General features: G+C 39.1%; 1 protein-coding gene across 1 annotated transcript in view; it reads right to left on the bottom strand.

The window, feature by feature from the left end:
• Positions 1–25,827, bottom strand: part of LOC128661553 (CLIP-associating protein 2-like) — an 898,219-nt gene that overhangs the window by 747,579 nt on the left and 124,813 nt on the right. The window contains exons 4-5 of the mRNA XM_053715796.1: positions 7,901–7,993; positions 7,674–7,819 (exon numbers count right to left, since the gene is read on the bottom strand). Of these exons, the coding sequence (XP_053571771.1) occupies positions 7,674–7,819; positions 7,901–7,993 (239 nt within the window). The remainder of the gene's footprint in view (positions 1–7,673; positions 7,820–7,900; positions 7,994–25,827) is intronic.

The following is a 25,827-nucleotide window of genomic DNA, read 5'->3' on the forward strand; positions in this document are numbered from 1 at the left end:
AAGTAGAATTTCTTGATCTTACTATTAATAACAATGAAATGAATCTGACCACTGATGCTTACAGAAAACCAACTGCCACAAATAATATACTTCATGCGAGCAGTTATCATCATCCCTCTACCATTAGAGGATTACCAGTAAGCGAATATCTATGTTTAAAAAGAAATTGTAGTACACTTGAAAGCTTTAAAACAGCAGCATCAGAACTAAGAGAAAGACTCCTGAAAAGAGGATATTCAAAAAAATCCCTCATTAGAGCTTATAATAAAGCATTATTAAGAGATGGAAAAGAACTACTCACCCCTAGGAAATAAGAGCAATCTAATACTCTAAGAATTGTATCCACTTTTTCAAAAGCAAGCGGTCATATTAATAAAATTATTAATAAGCACTGGCACGTATTGCAAGCAGATAAATTACTAAAATCCTTAATTCCTAATAAACCGCTATTCACATATAGAAGCGGTACCAACATCAGTGATTATTTAATTAATAGGCACTTTGATAGGAATATCAATAAATCTCCAATATATAAAGGCTCAATAGCATGTAGTAATTGTAAGGTCTGTCAATACATGATCAAAAAAAAAAAAAACAATTACAGACAGATTTAACAAAACCTGGAAAATTAAGGATCATATAAACTGTAAAAGTACTAATGTGATCTATTGCATATCGTGCAGCTGTAATTTATGCTATGTAGGTATGACTACCAGAAATATGGGTACACGAATGACAGAACATCTCAGTAATATTAGAACAGCACAAAAAGACACAGAAAATGGTAAAAAAAATTTATACTTCTTACAATCCCACAATGGCAACACTAAGGCCTTTAAATGTTGGGGTATAGAAAGACTGAGACCAGGAATTATGGGAGGTGAAACAGAACAGAGATTACTAAAAATGGAAACTAAATGGATTTTTAATCTCAATACTGTCAGCCCCCCAAAATAAAAAAAAACCCTAGCCTACAATAAACTACCAATGGCCCTTAAAAGAGCCTTTTGCGGGGCATTGTCCCAAAGAAATCAGCTCTTTTACCTGTAAAAAAAAATACAACCCCCCCAAACAGTAAAACCCACCACCCACACAACCAACCCCCCCAAATAAAAACCCTATCTAAAAAAACCTAAGCTCCCCATTGCCCTGAAAAGGGCATTTGTATGGGCATTGCCCTTAAAAGGGCATTTAGCTATTTTACTGCCCAGACTCTACTCTAAAAATAAAACCCACCCAAAAAACCCTTAATGAAACCTAACACTAACCCCCGACGATCCACTTACAGTTTTTGAAGTTCCGCTTGAAGGATCCATCCAGCCGGCAAGAAGTCTTCATCCATGCCGCCTCTTCTATCTTCATCCATCCGGCCAGGAGCGTCTCCATCCTGAAAACATCCGGCGTGGAGCGGCTCCATCCTGCAAACATCCGACGAGGAGCTTCTCTTCAATACAGTCTCCGCCGTAAACTGGATCTTGAATGCAAGTGACGTCATCCAAGATGGCGTCCCTTGCATTCCTATTGACTGAAAGTTTCCAATCAGCCAATAGGATTAGAGCTGCTAAAATCCTATTGTCTGTTCCAATCAGCCAATATGATTTGAGCAGCTCTCATCCTCTCATAGTTTAATATAGTTTTATTTAATTGTAGGATAATAGGGTAGGTTAATTAATAGTTTAAAATAGTTTATATTAATTCTAAAGGTAAGTTAAAATGTATTATAAGATAGGAATGTTGTAATTTTAATGTAAAGTTAGCGGGTTGTTAGGTTAAGGGGTTAATAGCTTAATTTAGTTTATGGCGATGTGGGGGGCCAGGGGTTTAGGGGTAAATAGGTTTAGTTAGTGGTAGTGATGTGGGAGGCCAGGGGTTTAGGGGTTAATACTTTTATTTAGTTGCAGTGGGGTTCAGGAGCGGCGGGACAGGGGTTTATACTTTTATTTAGTTGCAGTGGGGTCTGAGAGCAGCGGGATAGGGGTTAATACTTTTATTTAGTTGCGGTGGGGTCCGGAAGCAGTGGGATAGGGGTTAATGCATTTTATTTAGGTTACAGCAAAGGTGGGGGATGGCAGATTAGGGGTGTATAGACTCTGGGTTTATGTTAGGTGTAAACGTTACTGGTTTTCTACAATAGAAATCAATGGGATATCTGGCAGCATCGAACATAAGCTTTTGCTGCCTTCAGACTTCTATTGATTCCTATGGCATCCACGGCCACCAGGGTGGCGGACTGAAAACCAGGTACACTGGGCCGGAATAGCCAAGCGTACCGGTTAACTATTTGATAACTTTGAAAAAGTGTCAAATAGTGCCGAATGTGTATTCGGAACATCTGTAATGACATAAGCATCAATCTGTGTCACATTGAGACCAGTGGATTGTATGTTACGTCACAGATTTCAAATTTTGCCGGTCTGTAGGCTTTGATAAATAGGTCGGATCAAGCTCGCCACAATTACGCTGCGGAATTCCAGCGTATTTCAGGTTGACGGCTTGATAAATATCCCCCTAAGGATCAGATTACAAGTTGAGAGCAAAATATCGCTACCGTGAAATCGATATTTGTGCTCAACTGGGTAATACCAGTGCACGCAAATGTGCGCTGGTATTATGAGTTAGGTGCATTGCACAGAAGTATTGCGCTCACAAGAGCATGCTTCGATAGCACATATTAACACAAATATATACGTATATAAGCATATACCTGTAAATATATATTTACAGGGAACACACAGTTCCCATAGACCGCAGTGTAAAGTCACTTTTAACCCCTAAAAACTGTCTAATGCAGTAGTTTTTTATGGGGGGAAAAGCTAAAAAAAATTCATAAAAAACTAAAAAGACCCTTTATTTTGGGGGCATTTGGGGCACTTGTAGAAAATAAACCAGAGATTTGATCGGTGGTTAATTTTCTGAGCGCTAATATTAATAAACTTGTAAATGGCTGGTTATTTATTGCGGCCCACAAACGGCCAAATTTTCCCATTTGCAGGTGTGCAATAAATTAACGCTCCACTTGTAATCTAGCCCAAAGTGTCATAAGAAGTGTGTCATATCTAGGGCTAACTAAACCCCTTGGAGACATGATCAGTGTTCCTCACATATCCAGGACTAACTAAGCCCCATAGGAGATCCCCCCCTTCAATAAGTACCAACAGGGGGAGATCGTTGCAGGACACAATCCTCCTATGTCACTGACAATTATGATTGTGCATAAAAGGGTTACTACACCTAGCCCAAAGGAGGAAGCTTAGGAACTTCCTAGTGATACCTGAGGCATGGCAAAGATAAAACCTCCTAAGAAGTTATATCCAAACGGGCAGCACCATTCTCCATCTCTCTCTTCCATGAATTGTCCATTGAGGGAGAAAATAATTCAACTTTTCAAAGACACCTCTGTCCTTGCCCTCTCCTTGACGAAGCAAAGAAATACTGTGAGTGAAAATAAAGTAGGAGAAATATGAAAGTTTTTACTGTAGCCTGTTTTTGCCTCCTCCTAGTGGCCAGAAGATGAATTCCCAACAGTAAGGATTTTCGTGGACTATCTCCACCATTAGAAAGAAACAGTAGAGGATTTTCTATATGACTACAACAATGAGGCCAAGCAGGAAAAGGCAAGGGATCGGTCCTAGTGACACCTGTGGTAGGCTAGTTACCAAAGGAGAATTCCTTTACACAGCATTAGTATCCCTCTTATTATCCCTCTCTTTTTATAATAGCTGTCTAATGTATTTCACAGAACTCCTTCTTACAAAGAATTTGAAGCACCTCAATTCTCCACCTAGTCCTATGAGGCAAAGATAAGACTGCAATATCAGAGGGGTGAGAGGCATTTTACAGCTTTTAGATTGTCGGGTATCTTGGCCTCCTCTTAGTGGCCATTATTTGAATTTCCAGGAGTAATGGCTTGTGTACTCTAACCCCCTGATGAAAGAAATGTAAAATCAAGCCTTATCAATATTGCCACAGTTGCACAATGCTATGATTTCTGCAATTACAAAGAAGGCTGCTTGGGTTAGATACCCTTGATCACAAGATCATATTCAGATGAACTCACAAGGTCATTAAATATTGAACTATAACCAAAATAGTGAAAGTAAAACTTAACTTTAATTTAAATGCTATAAAAACACTTAAAATAAAAATAATGAACTTTATTCATTGAAGAATTATGTAGACCAGGGTGGTAAATGTATGATATTCAGTATTTGTATATTCAGTTAATGGCCAGTTATACAAATAGCTAAATGTATACACTTAAAGTGTCATAAAACATTTTGAGTTATGTGCATATTATAAAAGGGTGAACTGAGGTAATCGAAAAAGAAGAAGAAGGCGCCACCATAGTGCACAATCAGTAGTTCAGAAACACATCAGCGCAGCTACTGCTATACTTACAAAATTTCAAGCACTTGAGAAGCGCTACGCGGGCCTCCTGGACTCTTATAAGTTGTCCAGATAACTTCCCCTTGTGTATTCCAAACAGCGTGTATCCTTGGTAGGCTGAAAATACCGGGGTCCGTCCTCCACTGCAAAAAGGCGACTGCAATCCAATATATTAAACTACAATGGACTTCCACAGTGGATGTGGATACATGGATATAAAAGTCGTGGATAAAAAGTCTATATTTAAAAAGACTTTATTAGTTATAAGACAACGTTTCTCTGTCTTTTCTGACCATTTTCTGATTAGTTATTTATTATTTTGTTGTGCTTAGTATTTTTGATACTAATATCACCGTATATATTTTATCTTTCTCATTGTGTAACTCTGCTTGTATTGCACTTTGCATCACAGTTGCAATTTAGTCATTTGAGAGCGCACACTGTTGCCTATTATCACACTTGAGATCCCAGTATATTTACTTTGTCACTGTTGCATTTCAGAACTATAGGGGTCACATTTCATATGCACGTTGTTGTATACATAATTTTTGTAGTTTTTATTCTTTGGCGCATCCAACATTTTGTTATCTTTTTATGAACTGAGGTAAAACTGTGTGTGAAAAAAAGTGTACAAAAAAAAAGCTTATAAGTATTTTAATAACATTTCCAAAAATCAGCAAAATGACTTACACTTTACTGTTGCCAAGTGTAGCCTGCTCTACCCCCCCCCCCCCGTTATCAGTGTCTTACTCCAAACCCTGAGGTATCATGTAACAAAGTGTGCATGTGAGGATAATTACTTATGCTAGTAAGGGGAGGGTTGAGGAGGGACAGCAGGTACTCAGAGGGTACTATTGTTTGTTGTCAAGAGGCTTGCTTGTTTCCATAGGGATAATGTCACATGCTTTATGAAAGCTTCAGCTTTATACTGTGTACTGCTTTAGTTAGATTTCATGTCTGCCCCATACCGTGCACATGCATGAGTGCATTCTGCAGAAGCTATGGCCTGGATAGCACCTTCCATAAATATAAATGCAGAGGGGGAGCTTTCTACAAACAAATTTATACCTGAGTGAAAGTGGTTAATTATTATTATTATTATTTAATAATTTAATATAATTATCCATACCAACTATAACCAAATATTCACAAATAATACATTAGATAAGCATATTCTTCAATTTATGGCCAAATAATTATTTGGAGTACTGAATCTATTAACAACCACCCATTTAAAAAACAAAAAAAAACACATCAGGTGCATTCTAGCCTTATTTTCTTTATGTTTTTAACTGTATTATGTGACTTTGTTTAAAAAATATTACACAAATCAAATATAATTCTGCTAAAGGAGGTAAAACAAAATGACTGAGGATTAGGAAAAGTGGGAGGGATTTAAAGCTCTGGAGGTCAGGAGAGGATTTTTTCATTTATTTTTTTAACTCTCTGCAGTTTAAACTGCTGAACAATGGTATGGTTGGTCTGTCTTTCTAATACAAATGTATTGTCACTGTGTGGAACTCAGAATGCAGAAACAGATACACAGAACAATGAAAGTCTTTTTGAAAGCTTTACTGATTGATAAGCAAAAGAACAGTCAGTAGTTTAAACTGAGGATCACAGAAACAGCAAGTTTGAGCATAGGCCCTATACAGAACACTAAAACAAGTCCAAAACAAGGTTCAGAATACTTTAAGTAGTTTGGAGTGACAAAGTCCAATTGGCACTGATGCTTAAAGGGACAGTCTAGTTCAAAACAAACTTTCATTATTCAGATAGGGCATGTCATTTTAAACAATTTTCCAATTAACTTCTATCGCCAATTTTGCTTTGTTCTCTTGGTATTCTTAGTTGAAAGCAAAATCTATGAGGCTCATATGCTAATTTCTAAGCCCTTGAAGGCTGCCTCTTAGCTCAGGGCATTGTGACAGTTTTTTACCACTAGAGGGTGTTAGTTCATATGTTTCATATAGATAACATTGAGCTAATGTACGTGGAGTTCCTAGGAGCAGCACTGATTGGCTAAATGCAAGTCTGTCAAAAGAACTGAATTAAGGGGCAGTTTGCAGAGGCTTAGATACAAGATAATCACAGAGGTAAAAAGTGTATTATAACTGTGTTGGTTATGCAAAACTAGGAAATGGGTAATAAAGGGATTATCTATCTTTTAAAACAAATATTCTGGTGTAGACTGTCCCTTTAAATTGAACAGTAAAGGTTGAGGCTGTCACAGAATACCTAGTAGGAATAGCAGGCACAGATAGTGAGAGGAAAGGATACACAGGTATCTCAAACAGGCAACCAAGCAGGTACTGTTGGTGAAACTGTCACAGGATACCGGATAGGTGCAGCAGACACAGCTGGTTTGAGGAAGGCTGTCACTGGTATGGTAGACACAGGTTTATCAGCAGAGACAAGATACCCAGCGAGTACTGTTGGTGAGACTATCACGGGATACCAGATAGGTACAACAGGTACAACTGGTTTGATGAAGGCTGTCACTGGTATGGTAGACGCAGGTTTCTCAGCAGGCACAGGATACCCAGCGAGTACTGTTGGGGAGACTGTCACACAATTCCATATAGGTACAGCAGGCACAGTTGGTTTTAGAAAGGCTGTCACTGGTATGTTAGACACAGGTTTCTCAGCAGACACAGGATACCCAGTGGGTACTGTTAGTGAGTGTCACAGGTATCAGTCAATTCTGCTTGGCTTTCAGGAACTAGGTGAGCACATGCAGGTGCTAGGTAAGTATGCTTAGTCTCTTGAACAAGGTGAGCATACATAGGTATCAGGTATGATTGCCAGGTGTCTGGAAAAAGGTGAGCATACAGAGCTATCAGGTAAGTATGCTTGGTCTCTGGAACAAGGTGAACATACACAGGTACAAGGTAAGTATGCAAGAGTCCTGGAACAAGGTAAGCATACACAGGTAACTTGAAAGTATGCTTTTGCTTCACAGGAACCAAGGACAAAGTTGGAAGGAAATAACTCAGCCCAGAGTGATGGGCAGATTGACCTTTTATCGGAACTCCCACACCAACTCCAGGTGGCCCCTTTAAATGTAGGCAGTAAACTGTTGCACGCACCTAGAGTGCTGCAGCTGAAGGAGAAATGGAGTCTGTCTGGACCGGGAGCTCACCGTGAGCCCTCTTACAAAAAAAAGTCAATTTTAGAAGAATGATACTTTACAAAACCTTTTTTTTTGGGGGGGGGGGGGCTTAAAAGTGTTTTTTTTTAAGACATAGAATAAATATATAAGAAAAAAAATATGGACATATACTCACGCCACTGTAATGCAAGCTTCACGCACCACTTGTGAACGCAGATCTTTAACAGATAGTTTGAAACTGCCATCTAACAATCGCAAATGTTGAAAAAAACAATCATAATCTGCAGCTCCTGCAACAAGCAGCGAACGAATTTTCTTAAGCTGAAAAATAAAATAAAATAATAGCATTTAGCAAGGGGCGTGGAGAAAAAACTTTAATAAAATTAACAATAAGTATCTTACTGCAGTGGCTCGCTGATCCCAATCATGTTTATCATCTGAAAGGATCTCTCGTATTTTATTTAAAGTCTCTTCAAGTTCACGATTGGAATAAATCTGTTATAAAAAATAGCAAAGTGAAAAAAAAAGCAGAGGGGTTACTTCATATTCTCCAGTATACATATACATTTTTTTCTAAAGGGACAGCAGACAACTTGTGATTACAAGACATTTCTGTTGTTTTGATATAGAATAACATATCAGCCAAGCCTAAACATTTTAGAATTAACATCTTGTTGCTGCATTTGTTTTTAATAGCCAAACGCTACCTACCACTTGCCTTATTTGGAAGATTATCAGGACTTGAGTGTGTGGACAACAAGGTTACACCAGCAAACAAAATAGACCCAGACCGGCTCAATCTCCAGCTTAATTTATTCCAATATAAAATGACAGCGTGGGCAGCAGCATAACACTGTAAAATAGGCACGGCATTAACCCCAGTCTAACGCGTTTCGGGACTAACCTGTACTCATAGTTAAACTGGGTATGTTAACGTGGGCCTTTTAAATTATCTCCTAGCTTTTGATTGGTAGATTTATTGTCATAATAGTTCAGTAATGTAAAGGTACAAACACATAGTAAAGGCACATAGTAAAACAATTGGTTGTTGAACTATCCTATTCACTTCACCAGTATGTACATTGAGATTATATACTATATTCATCCATATTGGTACTATAAACTAAAACATACAGCTATCAACAACCATTATACGTTTATAATGTACCTTTAAACATTTAATACGAAATCTACCTTCCTAAATACACAGATAATATATATATTTATTATTTGTTTTTTGCACCCAACTACTATTCAAAGTTATGACACCTATTGACTACTCATAAGCATGTTCTCTTATTCCTAATATGTTTACTACAACAAGTTTAGGTGTGAATTGTCTCTAATATTCACTAGTTTAATTATTACACAAAATCAGCTATTATGGGACTAGATTTAGTCGGGTGGTTTAGTTAATTAGATGTGAAAATATAAGTTACATACTTTTTTACTAGCACTGTAGTTCATTGGATCAGTCCCATATCAACAGAACATCTAAGTTGGCATACATCTTATTCCATATGGTTCATAATATCATAGTCTGAGTTAAAACCTTTGCGAAACCTGGTACCCAATTTACAAAAGGTCTCCCTATGGTTTAATAACGTGATCCTGTCTCCTCCCCTTAAGAGGCAGACTATATGCTCTATGGCCTGCAATCTAAAAGTATCTACTGACATGCTATATTGATGAATGAAATTTTATTGATGAATGAAAGTTTAGTGAGAGCTGAACACTCTATTGCAATTGATATTACTCAGATGCTTGTGAATCACCTCTCTTGTGGTGAGACCAACATATTGTAATTTGCATGAGAAACAAGAAATTAAATATATCACATATCCCATGCTACAATTTAAGCATTATGAGGTCTCATATCTATCACCTGTCACATAGGAGTTGAAGTATCTTGAATGAATTCACATGCTTTACAGCTCTGACTACCACATCTGTATGCACCTTTATGTGTTAACCAGTTATTAGTTATCCCTTGTTTTGGCAAAACCGTAGGGGATAAAATATTAACTAACGTGATACTGCGTCTATAAGAGAATCTGCACCCTATAGTTACCAACTTCTTAAGTTTCTCGTCTGCTAATAAAATAGGAAGATGCCTCTTAATAATATTACATATCTGCGTGTATTGATCACTATGACTTGTAACAAATGTTATTGCTGGTGTTTTTCTAGAACAAGCAACAGTTGTGCAATCTTTTCTACTAGTAGCTGTTCGCTCCGGAAAATAATTTACTTATTTTCTTGCATCTTTTACTATTTTTCTTGCATAACCTCTCTAAAGCAATTGGGAACTTAAAATACTACTTTTTTTTTTTTTTTTTTTATTATAATATATTTTTCATTGAAGTCATAAACAGATACAACCAAGGTTATGCCCCAAAGCATTTACAGAGAAGTGCAATTACAATATTATTGGATAAGTGTTAGAAACAAAACCCTACAGTAAGAGTATAATGTATCCAATCAGCACACGTAATATTATAGAATTTGGGCAGTTTACAATAAGACTTCAGTTTTATGATAAAAGTAATAACAATACAACAAAAATAGTCCTCTCTGGGCCATATAGTAGGGAAATTGAAGCGTCCACTCAGATACAATTAGGGCCAGGGAGGGATTAGCTTTATAGTTTAAAAGGGGGGGGAGGGATGCAGCGGGCAAGAGCCGCTCGAAATATAATAGGGGGGGGGGGAATGGAGGGCGGAGCCAGTCAGGATGTCAATCTTGAATTAACTGTGATCAGGACCCTACGTGAGCTTTAGTTTTAACTGCCAAGTAAACTCCTGAAAATATCTAGACAGAGTATAAATTAGAATACTTAATTAAAGGGATAATATAAAATGGTGAGCTTTCATTAGTCTCATTATGACCTGGAGACAATGCTTTATATACCAAAATGAATCTTAGCACACGGGATATGAAGACTAGAGTAGAATTAAACACATGATACAACGGTGCCATGACCAAGATTACGGATTGACTCTCTATAAAATGAGTAGGGGTAACTCCCAGCATTATTTAGTGGGGAGGGGGACATTAGTATATATGGAACATAAGAGATTTCCCGGTGAGCCCCTCTCCTAGGGAATTACCAGCTATAGGCGATGTGGGAGAAAGGCATAGGGGAAAATATTACTTTTAATATATATATATATATATATATACTTAAAAAATTATAGTAATACTTTCACATCATTCTCAGAAATTGTCCTTTAGCTATGCCTTTGGGGACATGTTTAGGATAATTGCTGGTGGAGTGCAATAAATTATTTTTTGCTAAAGGTTTATGATATGTTTTACTTTCAACTCTTTTATTCTGGTTTCCTGTCTTTTATGACACATCTAAATAGTTATTTGTCGTTGATTAAACTCTATTGTGAAGAATGAAGAATAAGAACAGACTTCCTGAGTCTTTGTAGAGTTTTGTTTTTCTCCAAAATTAATAAAAAATATTGGAACCACAGTTGTAATGGATAGGAAATGTTCATGATTCCATAAACTAATAATTAATCAATATTGCTTAGTAAATAACACATATGCACAGTAGATACATAGTATTCAGTATTCATACATATATTCAGTATATATAAAATATTTAGCACATATATCCCTTTAAGAGAAAGGCCGTAGAGAAGTTAAGTTACATATTTTTACTGTTGTTTGCTCTGCTGATTTATTTTCTGAAAGCATCTTATCTAGAAAGGGAGGGGGTATGAGCACATTCCAATGCGGGTGCTTTTTGTGAGAACTGTCTATAAGAGATTCATATATTTTGGCACAGCTTGTTAAGTTTAGTAAAACATTGCTATGCCATATGATTGACATAACACATAGACACACTTGTAACTAACGGTTTAATTAGTAGAATTGCAGGGAGGGGGAGACAAGACTGAATGAGACAAGTCTAGATTGCAGACTGAAGGACACGACTAGATTGCAGAAGAGAAGAGACTAGATTGGAGTGATGAATTGAGTGATGAATGGTCTGGTCATGCTGACTAGACTACATACCTGTAAAATCTGTTCTAAAGCTAAGTAACAGATTATAGTTTAATAACGGCCTTGCTTTATAACCTGATTACTGACTAATATGATTGTAATACATGCACAATAAACCCTATTATTATTATACTGCATCTTTGTGTGGATTTCTAGTCTCAGGACAATACATTTGGTACCAGGTCATGGGGTTTAGTACCGACAAACTGGATGCTTACGATATTGATTGGGTGTTGTGGTGGTTTATTACTGTCAGCGGTATGTCTCGTTTTACTTGTGGTTTGTTTGGGATTGGCTAGTTGTCAGTTCTGGACCCTGGCATAGCATTGGGAGGAAATTGAGCAGACAGAGTGCTCTAATTGTGCCAAACGTAAATCTGTTGTTAAAAGACACAGTGTAGTGTTTTGATCTGTAAAGTGAAGTGGGTTGGATGTTTCTACACGCAATGTGCATATTAGACCAAGTATAAGACAGAGCAATTATTTCCCAAATATGCAGAATTTGCTTCTGAAGTGCAGGTACTCAAAGGGTTAACGGAAAAGGTATGCTTGAAACAGAAGAGATAGGCAGCGGCATGGGAAGCTCTGCAATCTAAATTTTTCAACTGTGAAAAAGTGAAATCAGCAGTGGAAGTTACAGAAAACACACAGAGTACAGAGCAGAGATATGATATGAGACGTATTATGCATACAGATAATGAATGGGATGCAGATGATGAACTTAAAGTTACGTAGAGCAAAAGTGATAGATTGTACACACAACCCATGACCCAGAGTAACAGAACTGACCATGCAGACAGGGCTGAGGTTGATAAAATAGAAATAGCAAACAAACCGACAGCCAGGTTGATTGAAAAATGTGAAGTTTTAAAGCCGTAACAGCAATTAAATGAGATTACTGCAGACACGCAGAGTGTAAACTAAACGGACAATTAAGTTTTGTGAGAGAAAGCTGTAGAGCCCACAGCCCCACTCTCACTCTGTTCCTGGGATGAGCTTGGGAAGGTGTCATAAGGAAAGGAGCAGGCTGACGCAGAGGGTGGGTGGTGCCGTCTTTTGTAGATGAACATGTAGAATACAGAATCTGAGTGTCAACGCTACTGCTGCAGGGCGTACTAGACACTTCGCCCAAAGAGAGGCTTTTATATGTCCAATGATTTTTCAAATCAGCCAATAGGATTTAAGTAGGTCTCATCCTATTGGCTGATTTGAAACAGTCAGCCAATAGGAATGCAAGGTACCCCCAATATACCTTGCATTCCATATTTAGGGTGCGGTGGACGATCGCATGAAGAGGAGCCTCCACGTTGGGTGTCCGCATCCCCGCCGATCTTGCTCTGCACCGCCTCAGCTCCGTGACCCCTGGATGAAGATTGAAGATGTCTCTGCGACACTGGGATGAAGATTGAAGATGGAGCCGCATGGAAAAAGACGTTCACTGCCAAACTTCAGACTTATTATTTTGTGTAATCTTATATTTTGCTATTTTCATAATTTTAGAGTTTTTTATTTTGTGCAATGTTAGGTTTCCTTATTTTCTTTAATTTTAGATTTTGTTATTTTTTGTAATGTTAGATTTTAGTTTTTTTTTCCGTAGTGTTAAGATTTTTAAATTTGTAATATAGGTTTGTTTTGTTTTTTGGTATCTTATTTTTCTAAAATTGTAATGTTATTTTTTTTTAATATATATATACATATATATATATATATATATATATAGTTTAAGCTTAGGTTTTTTTATTTCACAGGTAAGTTTTTATTTATTTTAAGTTAGTTATATTGTAACTTTAAACTAATGTTAGGGGGGTGTTAGGTTTAGGGGTTAATAGTTTAATTTAGTTAGTCGCGATGTGGGGGGTTGGCGGTTTAGGGATTAATAGGATTATTTAGTGTTGGCGATGTGGTGGGTTGGCAATTTATAGGTCAATAGCTTTATTTAGTGTTAGAGATGTGAGGGGACGGCGGTTTAGGGGTTATTAGACTATGGGCTTATGTTAGGGTGTTAGGTTTTTAAACAACTTTCTTTTCTCCATAGACTTCAATGGGGAATGCATTTCCTCCATTGATCTCTATGTCTAAACTTTTGTCTAAGTAGACTTATGTCTAAGTCTAAACTTTTTTTTGGTGCGGTAAGCCCAACAAAAGAAAGTTTTAGGGTGGCTTGTAATACCGGCAGTATAGAAATAGCGGTGCAGACCCATTTTGTGCATGTGTACGGCTATACCGCACAACTTGTAATCTTGCTCATTGATTTTTGTGAACTGGACATCACAGAAATGGTGGCCAATTTTGGCATACAGGTGGTTACCATCAGATTTGTGATAGAATCAACAGGTGGAGTGTAATAGATGGATTTAATATTCAGTGTATAGAACATGTTTAGTAAATATATCCCTTTAACAGAAATACCTTTAAGAAGTTATGCTACTGTACATATATTTCTCTAATGATATTTGCTCTGCTGCTTTGGTTTCAGACAGCATCTTAACTAGAAAGGGGGATAAGTACATTCCACTGTCGAACTGTCTGTAAGAGATTCATATATTTTGGGAAAGCTTGCTACTCCTTATGATTGACATAACATGAAGACAGACACGCCTGCAACTAACAATTTAATCAGTAGAATTGCAGGGGGGAAACCAGACTGAATGAGACAAGTCTAGATTGCAGACTGAAAGACAAGACTAGATTGCAGAAGAGAAGAGACTAGATTAGAGCAATGCAATGGAGTCATGAATTAGTGTGATTTTGCTGACTACACAAAATCCCTGTTACATCTGCAATGTTCTGAAACTAAGTAACCCAATATCCTATATACTAAAAGGCCAGGTATTTTTCTCTAATGCAGTCATGTGCAGTAGAGACTGTGGGAGACAAACATACTTGGCCTGCTGCACAACGCAGATTTAAGGATTGTGCGAGACAAATAAAAGGCTGATGCAGTCATGTGCAGTAGAGACTGTGCAAGACAAATAAAAGGCCAGGTAATGTGCGCAGTAGAGACTGTGCAAGACAAATAAAAGGCAGACAAAGTCATGCGCAGTAGAGACTGTTGAGAAATACACATTTTGTCTCGTTTATCACTAGTAGTTTAATAATGACCTTGCTTGATAAGCCGATTACTGATTAATATAATTGTAATATGTGCACTCTATTATTGTACTGTCTATTTGTGTGGACTTACATTTTTGTCAGTATTACAGGGAGTGCACCCAGTTTCAGGACAATTACAACAGTCTCAAAAAAAAATTAATTTATGCTTACCTGATAAATTGATTTCTTCTATGGTACTACGAGTCCACGGATTCATCCTTTACTTGTGGGATATTATCATCCTGCTAACAGGAAGTGGCAAAGAGCACCACAGCAGAGCTGTCTATATAGCTCCTCCCTTAGCTCCACCCCCCAGTCATTCGACCGAAGGTACAGGAAGAAAAAGGAGAAACTATAAGGTGCAGAGGTGACTGAAGTTTAAAATAAAAAAATATATTCTGTCTTAAAATGACAGGGCGGGCCTGTGGACTCGTCGTACCATAGAAGAAATCAATTTATCAGGTAAGCATAAATTTACTTTTCTTCTATAAGGTACAACGAGTCCACGGATGCATCCTTTACTTGTGGGATACAATACCAAAGGTACAGGACACGGATGAACGGGAGGGACAAGACAGATGGTTAAACAGAATGCACCACTGCTTGAAGAACTTTTCTCCCAAAAATAGCCTCCAAAGAAGCAAAAGTATCAAATTTGTAAAATTTGGAAAAGGTATGAAGCGAAGACCAAGTCCCAGCCTTACAAATCTGTTCAACAGAGGCATCATTTTTAAAAGCCCATGTGAAAACCACCGCTCTAGTAGATTGAGCTGTAATCCTTTCAGGAGGCTGCTGTCCAGCAGTCTCGTATGCCAAACGGATGATGCTTTTCAGCCAAAAAGAAAGAGAGGTAGCCGTAGCTTTTTGACCTCTACTTTTTCCAGAATAGACAACAAAGAAGATGTTTGACGGAAATCCTTGGTTGCTTGCAAGTAAAACTTCAAAGCACGAACCACGTCCAAGTTGTGCAACAGACGCTCCTCCTTAGAGGAAGGATTAGGACACAGAGAAGGAACAACAATTTCCTGATTGCTATTCCTATTAGTAACAACCTTAGGAAGGAATCCAGGTTTGGTACGCAAAACCACCTTATCAGCATGGAAAATAAGATAAGGCGAGTCGCATTGCAACGCAGATAGTTCAGAAACTCTTTGAGCCGAAGAGATAGCAACTAAAAACAGAACTTTCCAAGATAGAAGCTTAATATCTATGGAATGCATAGGTTCAAACAGAACCCCTTGAAGAACTTTAAGAACTAAATTCAAACTCCATGGCGGAGCAACAGGTTTAAACACAGGCTTGATTCTAACTAAAGCCTGACAAAACGACTGAACGTCTGGAACATCTGCCAGACGCTTGTGCAGTAGAATTGATAAAGCAGATATCTGTCCCTTTAAGGAACTAGCTGATAGCCCCTTCTCCAATCCTTCTTGGAGAAAGGACAAAATCCTAGGAATCCTGATCTTACTCCATAAGTAGCCTTTGGATTCGCACCAATAAAGATATTTACGCCATATCTTATGATAAATTTTCCTAGTGACAGGCTTTCGAGCCTGAATCAAGGTATCTATGACCGACTCAGAGAAACCCCGCTTGGATAAAATCAAGCGTTCAATCTCCAAGCAGTCAGCCGCAGAGACACTAGATTTGGATACTGGAACGGACCTTGAATCAGAAGGTCCTGTCTCAGTGGCAGAGTCCATGGTGGAAGAGATGACATGTCCACCAGGTCTGCATACCAAGTCCTGCGTGGCCACGCAGGTGCTATCAAAATCACAGAAGCTCTCTCCTGTTTGATTCTGGCCATCAAACGAGGAAGGAGAGGAAATGGTGGAAACACATAAGCTAGGTTGAACGACCAGGGTATTGCTAGAGCATCTATCAGTACTGCCTGAGGATCCCTTGACCTGGACCCGTAACAAGGAAGTTTGGCGTTCTGACGAGACACCATCAGATCCAATTCTGGTGTGCCCCATTGCTGATTCAATTGTGCAAACACCTCCGGATGGAGTTCCCACTCCCCCAGATGAAAAGTCTGACGACTTAGAAAATCCGCTACCCAGTTCTCCACTCCTGGGATATAGATTGTTGATAGATGGCAAGAGTGAGTCTCTGCTCATCGAATTATTTTGGTAACCTCTATCATCGCTAGATAACTCTTTGTTCCCCCCTGATGATTGATATATGCTACAGTCGTGATGACTGGAATCTTATGAATCTGGCCGAAGCCAGCTGAGGCCACGCCTGAAGCGCGTTGAATAGCGCTCTCAGTTCTAGAATATTTATTGGGAGGAGAGCCTCCTCCTGAGTCCACAAACCCTGTGCTTTCAGGGAATTCCAGACTGCACCCCAGCCCAATAGGCTGGCGTCCGTCGTCACTATGACCCAAGCTGGCCTGCGGAAACACATTCCCTGGGACAGATGATCCTGTGACAACCACCAAAGAAGAGAGAGTCTCTGGTCTCTTGATCCAGATTTATCTGAGGAGCTAAATCTGCATAATCCCCATTCCACTGATTGAGCATGCATAGTTGCAGTGGTCTGAGATGCAAGCGAGCAAACGGAACTATATCCATTGCCGCTACCATTAGTCCGATTACCTCCATACACTGAGCCACTGACGGCCGAGGAATGGAATGAAGAGCTCGGCAGGTGGTTAAAATCTTTGATTTCCTGACCTCCGTCAGAAAAATGTTCATGTCCACCGAATCTATCAGAGTTCCCAGGAATGGAACTCTTGTGAGAGGGATAAGTGAACTCTTTTTTACGTTCACCTTCCACCCGTGAGATCTTAGAAAAGCCAACACGATGTCCGTGTGAGACTTGGCTAGTTGGTAAGTCGATGCCTGAATTAGAATATCGTCCAGATAAGGCGCCACTGCTATGCCCCGCGGCCTTAGAACCGCCAGAAGGGACCCTAGCATCTTTGTGAAAATTCTGGGAGCTGTGGCCAACCCGAAGGGAAGAGCCACAAACTGGTAATGCTTATCCAGAAAGGCGAACCTGAGGAACTGGTGATGATCTTTGTGGATAGGGATGTGTAGATACGCATCCTTTAAGTCCACGGTGGTCATATATTGACCCTCCTGGATCATTGGTAAAATAGTCTGAATGGTATCCATCTTGAATTTGTTTAGGATCTTGAGATCTATAATTGGTCTGAAGGTTCCCTCTTTTTTGGGAACCACAAACAGATTGGAGTAGAACCCCTGCCCCTGTTCTGTTTTCGGAACTGGGCAGATCACTCCCATGGTATATAGGTCTTCTACACAGCGTAAGAACGCCTCTCTTTTAGTCTGGTTTACAGACAATTGAGAAAGATGGAATCTCCCCCTTGGAGGAGAATCTTTGAAATCTAGAACATACCCCTGGGTTACGATTTCTAAGGCCCAGGAGTCCTGAACGTCTCTTGCCCAAGCCTGAGCAAAGAGAGAAAGTCTGCCCCCTACTAGATCCGGTCCCGGATCGGGGGCTACCCCTTCATGCTGTCTTGGTGGCAGCAGCGGGCTTCTTGGCCTGTTTACCTTTGTTCCAAGTCTGGTTAGGTCTCCAGACTGACTTGGATTGAGCAAAATTCCCCTCTTGCTTTGCAGCAGGGGAAGAAGTTTCGAAAGGAAAGAAAATGATTTCTTATTTGTCTTATCCTGAGGAAGGGCATGGCCTTTCCCTCCAGTGATGACTGAAATTATCTCTTTAAGTTCAGGCCCGAATAGGGTCTTACCCTTGAAAGGGATGGCTAAAAGCTTAGATTTTGATGACACATCAGAAGACCAGCACTTAAGCCATAACGCTCTATGCGCTAAAATGGCAAAACATGAATTATTTGCCGCTAATTTAGCCAGTTGAAAAGTGGCATCTGTAATGAAAGAATTAGCTAGCTTGAGAGCCCTAATTCTATCCAGAATATCATCTAATGGGGTCTCAACCTGAAGAGCCTCCTCCAGAGCCTCGAACCCAAAAGCAGCTGCAGTAGTTACGGGAACAATGCACGCTATAGGTTGGAGAAGAAAACCCTGATGAACAAATATTTTCTTTAGGAGACCCTCTAATTTTTTATCCATAGGATCTTTGAAAGCACAACTGTCCTCAATAGGTATAGTTGTACGCTTAGCAAGGGTAGAAAAAGCTCCCTCCACCTTAGGGACCATCTGCCACGAGTCCCGCATGGTGTCTGATATGGGAAACATTTTCTTAAAAGTAGGAGGGGGAGCGAACGGAATACCTGGTCTATCCCACTCCTAGACACACTAGAAGTACTTGGCGTCGCTTGTGCGGGCGTTAATGGTTGTGACACTTGGGGAGAATTAGATGGCCTAACCTGATTCCCTTCTGACTGAGAATCATCCTGCAACATACTTTTAGTAGCTAAAATATGTTCTTTGCAATTTATTGACCTTTTAGTGCATGAGGGACACATTCTAAGTGGGGGTTCCACAATGGCTTCAAAACATATTGAACAATGACTTTACTCAATGTCAGACATGTTGAACAGGCTAGTAATGACTACAAACAAGCATGAAAACACTTTATTTAGTGAAAAAAACAACAATCTTAAAAAACGTTACTGCGCCTTTAAGAGAAAAAAAGCATACACGTTCTGCAAAACTGCTTTAAAATGCACCAATTTTCCAAATTTTTGATAGCAGACTCAATATGTGTAGTTAAGTTTGCCCCACAAGAAAATTTAACATTTAACCCTTTATTGTGCAAACCGGATTGAATTAAGGCCTAAATCCGGAAAAAAACACCTCAGCACCTTGCCACAGCCCTGCTGTGGCACCTACCTGCCCTCAGGGATAGTAAATATGGGGTTAAAGCTTTGATTTAGCCAAAAACATCCACAAGGGCCCTCAGGAGTTGGAGCTTGCTGCTTGCTGAGTGAAAACAGCTGCGCATCTGAGGCGCGAAAATAGGCCCCGCCCATCTCACTCGATGTCTCTACAGCCTCAAAGAACCGCACCAGAGCGGTTTTAAACTAGCCATGTGGGTTCTGAGACCCAAAAAATAAGCCAAGTGTATCCTCAATAAAGTTGCTAAAAAAACGTTATTGCCCACAAAACTTTAACAGCACTCCCAGTTCAGAAAACGTTTGCCCACAAACATTCAAAACTCAGTGTCAACCATTTTTTAATTAGCCCCTTATGCAAGCTTAGTAATGCCTTTCTATAGCTCTTAGGATTACTGCTTACCCTTACCCTCATGGGGATACTGTCAGCCTTTCTGAAATAAACAGTCTCTCCAGAAAAAATGACTGAACATACCTCACTGCTATATAGCATGAAAACGTTCCTCACACTGAAGTTTCTTGTACCCCTCAGCTTCTGTGGGAACAGCACTGGATCTTTGTTACAAATGCTAAGATCATCATCCTCCAGGCAGAAGTCGTCATCCATCTGCTGCCTGAGAGTAAATAGTACACACCAGTACCATTTAAAACAAAAAACTCTAGCTTGTAGAAATTAAAAACTAATACTTTATCACCTCTTTCACTTTACCCTTCCTAGTACTTAGAGTAGGCAACGAGAATGACTGGGGGGTGGAGCTAAGGGAGGAGCTATATAGACAGCTCTGCTGTGGTGCTCTTTGCCACTTCCTGTTAGCAGGAGGATAATATCCCACAAGTAAAGGATGAATCCGTGGACTCGTCGTACCTTATAGAAGAAATACCTTTGGTAGACAAAATATGTAAGTTACGAGATCTGGTTTCTCCTGATAAAAAAAAAATAATCATATAAAGGGGAAACACAAAAAAAGCTCAGTTTAAAGGGACAAAAAAAGTTGGGATAGAGATAAAGGCCTCTATGTATGAAGCATTCTACTTTCCTGCATACGCCGGCCCAATACGCCCGCCTAAGCTCGCCTACCATCACCGCCGCGGAACTGAATACGTTCGCCAAAGTTATCAAGAAAGCTGTCAAGAAGCCGCGCACCAAGTACGGAGCGATGTGCAGCGGACTGTTGTTAACTGACAGTCATCTTCATCCAAGCGGCATCTTCTATCTTCAATCATCTGGAGCGGAGTGGAGCCATCTTCCATCCAGCCGACGCGGAGCCATCTTCTTCCGACGACGTCCTAACACCGAATGAAGGTACCTTTAAGGGACGTCATCCAAGATGGCGTCCCTCGAATTCCGATTGGCTGATAGGATTCTGTCAGCCAATCGGAATTAAGGTAGGAAAAATCCAATTGGCTGATTCAATCAGCCAATCGGATTGAAGTTCAATCCGATTGGCTGATCCAATCAGCCAATCGGTTTGACCTCGCATTCTATTGCCTGTTCCGATCAGCCAATAGAATGCGAGGTCAATCCGATTGGCTGATTGGATCAGCCAATCGGATTGAACTTCAATTATTATAGTTGCGGCGGGGTCCAGGAGCGGCGGTTTAGGGGTAATAAATCTATTATAGTGGTGGCGGAGTCCAGGAGCGGCGGTTTAGGGGGTAATAAATTTATTTGATAACTAGCAAAAGTAGTCAGATTATGCCGAACTTGCGTTCAGCACATCTGTAGTGACGTAAGAATCGATCTGTGTCGATCTGTGTTGGACTGAGACCGGAGGATCGTAGCTTACGTCACTATATTCTACATTTGCCGGTCTCTAGCCTTTGATAACTAAGGCGAATCGGCCTCGCCACAAATACGCTGCGGAATTCTAGCGTATTTGCGGTTGATGGCTTGATAACTAGAGGCCAAAATATAATAATATGTACTTTAATTACTTTACCTCCAAATCAATACTGCAGTGCCTTGCCATTAACCCTTTCTTTTTAGTTTCTGAATTGTAAAACTCTAACTCCCCCCCCCCCCAAACACACACACACACAGTTCCTTTTACGGCTGTATCAATATCTATTGTTGTTTTGGTAGACTACAAAAAGGCATAGGGATTATCTGCTGGAGCATGCCTAGAAGCTGTGAACTCAGTTGAAATACAATGCCTGTGTCTAAACACTAATGGGGGGGAGTTGGCTGCTCCAGGTAGCTTAGCTATGTAATTCAATTTGCTTATTTTTTAAAATTATTTTAAAATACTTGCCAGCAATATTTAAACAATTTTTTATGCAAATCATTTTTCATTAATTAGCCTTTTAAGGATATACACAGATCTCAACCTATGTTATGTCCCTTTAACTTTAGGAAGATTTAGAAGTAACAAAGAACCAGATTTAGATCATAAGGAGAAATAAAACCTTTGAAGATGGCAAATTGCTGATGTCACAATATCAAGAAGAAAAGCAATCTTTTAGTGAAAAAAAAAAAGGATTCAAAGTCCAGAAATATTTACTTTCAGAGAACTAATAGAGAAACCCATGCAATTATCTGTAGAAGAGAGGAAAGTGCAAGGTACATTCCTATCCTTGCACCATTCACTCGAGTGGTCCTGGCCTTCAGAAAGGTAGAAACTACTTTATCTGAGAAAACTATACATTTGAAAAAATAACCAAATTAAGATTCCAAGTAAAAATAAAAACTTTGAAAACTTTTACTTATAGAGAACTACAAGTGCATTCAGAAAGTAATTCAGACCCCTCTTTAACATTTTGTTATGCTGCAATCTTATGCTGAAATGGTTTACATTATTTATTTATTCATTCATTCAATCTATTCTTCATACCCCATAAGGACAAAGCAAAAAACAGATTTTTGCTAACTTTGCAATTTTATTACAAAGGAAAAACTGAAATATCACATTGACATAAGTATTCAGACCCTTAGCAGAGGTGCATCCCATTTCTCTAGATCATCTTTGAGATGTTTCTAAACTTTGATTGGAGTCCACCTGTGGCAAATTCAATTGAATGGACATGATTTGGAAAGGCACACACATGTCTATATAAGGTCTCACAGTTGAAAAAATGCATATCAGAGCCATGAGGGCCAAAGGAACTGCCTGCATAGCTAAGAGAAAGGTTTGTGTCGAGACACAGATCTAGGGAAGGCTACAAAATAATTTTGGCTTCATTAAAGGTTCCCAGGAGAACAGTGGTCTCCATAATTCTTAAATGGTAGAAGTTTATAACAACCAGAACTCTTCATAGAGCAAACTACCTGACCAAACTGAGAAATCTCTGGAAAAGGGCCTGAAAAGAGAGGTGACCAAGAACCTGATTGTCACTCTAGTTGAGCTCCAGAGATCATGTGTGGAGATGGGAGAGACTTGCAGAAGGACAACCATCAATAAAGCGCTTCATTGATCTGGGCTTTATGGCAGATCGATTGATCTACTTTAAGCCAAGTTGGAATTTGCAAAAAAGCACCTAAAGGACTCAGACTAAAAAACAAGATTCTCTGGTTTGTTGAAATGAAGCTTGAACTGTTTGGCCACAATTCCAAGTGTCATGTCTGGAGGAAATCAGGCACCGCTCATCACCTACGCAACACCATCCCAAGGGTGAACTGTGAGGGTGTTTTTCAGCGGCAGGGACTGGGAGACTGATCAGGGTTGAGGGAAAGCCAAAAGTAGCAAAACACAGCAATATCCTTAATGAAAACCTGGTCCAGAGCTCTCAAGACCTCAGACTGTGCTGAAGGTTCACCTTCCAACAGAACACACAGCCAAGACAACGCAACAGTGGCTTATAGAGAACTCTGTGAAAGTTCTTGAGTTGCCCATCCAGAGCTTTGACTTGAACCCAATCAAGCATCTCTTAAAAGACCTGAAAAATGGCTGTCCATTTTTTGTCTTAAACAAAAAACACCATGAGAACAAAGCAAATGTGATAATATATTGGAAACGTTTTAAAAATTGTATGCTCTGTCTAAATCACAAAATAAATGTTTTGGGTTTCATATTCCTTTAACGTCAGTTCTATTTATAGAAATCCCCATTGCTAGATATTACCTGAAAAATAAAAACAAAATCTCTAGGAAAATGCTATCTGTATCCTGAAGAAACATAAATTAATTTCTCATGAGCGTTTGGAAGTACTTGTTTCATAATTAATGAGTATGGCAGAAATTTGTTTGAATATGAAACTTAATCAGCTTGCCTAGTACAGCCTTCTGGAAGACTTGCACTGAAACTTCAGAGATGACTTTCAGGACCAGCATAGTTTCTCAAAGAAAATGAATGCTTTTTTAGTCCAAGTAAAAATAAGAGTTTACCAGGGAACCCTAAGCAGTTCCCAATTGTTTACAATAAATATATTTGACTAATTATCACAAAACAAACAAAAAAATAATTAATAAGTTAATAGTTCATTATGAATTACCATTATTTAGTCGTTAATAAGGTGAGCTCCACATGCATGTACTGTGGGTATTGAATCTTGAAATGGATAAAAAGAGTCTCTATATTATAATAGCAAAACCTAAGATCATCATTTTTCAAGACTCAATACCCACAGTCATGCTACAACAGGGCAGTTGTAAAAATAAAAGCACAGGTCAGAAAGGGAATGTGAGTTTATACTAAAGACCATACTATCCCAGTGGTAGGGGAGCTATTAGTGGTGATTTAAAGTATATACATAAAAACATTATTTATGCTTAACTGATAAATTCATTTTTTTATTGTTGTAAGAATCCACGATCCATTACTCCAGATAGTTACTTTTCCCCACCACTAGGAGGAGGCAAAGATTCCCAAACCCCAAGAGTGCTATAAAACCCCTCCCACCTCACGAGTACCTCAGTCTACTGTATAGCCAAGCAAAATGAGGTAGGACAAAGCAATAAAAGGAGCAGGGAAAATTATTTTTAATCTTTTTTTTTTATTGCACTGAAAATTTGATTAGACAAAAAATAAATCATGCTGAGTCAACTGCCTTAAGGACCTTTCTACCAAAGGCTGCCTCAGAAGAAGCAAAAGCATCAAATGGTAGAATTTAGTAATAGTATGCAAAGAAGACCAAGTAGCTGCCTCCCAAATTTAGTCAACTGAAACCTCATTCTTAAAAGCCTAAGAAGTGGCAACTGACCTAGTAGAAAAAGCAGTAATCAATCTAGGTGAAAGCTGACCTACCTCCAAGTATGCCTTATGACTCAAACGTTTCAACTAAGAGTCCAAAGAAACAGCAGAAACCTTGTGTCCTTTCCAAGCACCAGAAAAGTTAACAAACTAGAAGTTTGTCTGAAAACCTTAGTAGCATGAATGTAATACTTCAATGCTCTTACAACATCCTAATTATGCAAAGAAATCTCTGAAGCATTCTTGAGATTAGGACACAAAGAAGGAACAACAATTTCCCTACTGATATTGTCTGAAGACACAACTTTAGGGAAGAAATAAAACGTACTCCTTAAGACTGCCTTAAACTGATGAAAGATAACGATAAGGAGGGTCACAAGAAAGAGCAGATCATTCGGAAACTCCTTGCAGAAGAGATAGCCAAAATTAAAAACCTTCCAAGAAAGAAGCTTAATATCCACTTTATGCATAGGCTCAAAAGGAGGTGTCTACAAAACCTTTAACACCAAGTGAAGGCTTTAGGAAATTGGCTTAATCACAGGCTTAATCTGTGCCAAAGCCTGAACAAACAGCGCTGTGGAATCTGTTGGAGCTCTTCAAATACCTGATAATAATAACAAAACCATGAATGTCAGGAAGAAAAAGCAGAAATATGACCTTTCAAAGAACTGGCAGATAGATATTTATCCAAACCATTTTGTAAGAACTGCAAAATTCTAGGAATTCTAAAAGAATGCTAGGAAAAGCCTTCCAGACCTTAAGATAAATCTTTCTAGTCACAGGTTTACGAGCCTGGATTAAAGTTTCAATCACAGAATCTGAGGATTAAAGTTTAAAAAACTGAATCTGAGAAACCACTATGCTCTAGAACTAACCATTCAATCACCATGCCATCAAGTTTAGAAACTTGAGTTCCAGATGGAAAAATGGACCTTGAGAAAGAAGATCCGGAAGCGGAGTAAGTAGCCAAGGATGGCAACTGGACACCTGGACCAGATATGCATACCAGATCTGCAAGGCCAAGCTGGAGCAATAAGGATAACTGGTGATGTATCTCGCCTTATTGTGGAAATCACTGTGGGAAGAAGTACCAGACGAGAAAACAGATAAGCAAACTGAGATAACCAACAAGCTACTAGAGCATCCACAAACTCTGCTTGAGGGTACCTGGACACCACAAAGTACCTGAGAAGTTGTTGTTCAAATGAGAAGCCATCAGATCTATCTCTGGAACACCCCAAAGATCCACAATCTGATTGAACACATCCAGATGAAAAAGACAATTCCCCTGATGCAGAGATTTAAGAC

Source organism: Bombina bombina, chromosome 5 (assembly GCF_027579735.1).
Source record: "Bombina bombina isolate aBomBom1 chromosome 5, aBomBom1.pri, whole genome shotgun sequence".
NCBI lineage: Eukaryota > Metazoa > Chordata > Amphibia > Anura > Bombinatoridae > Bombina > Bombina bombina.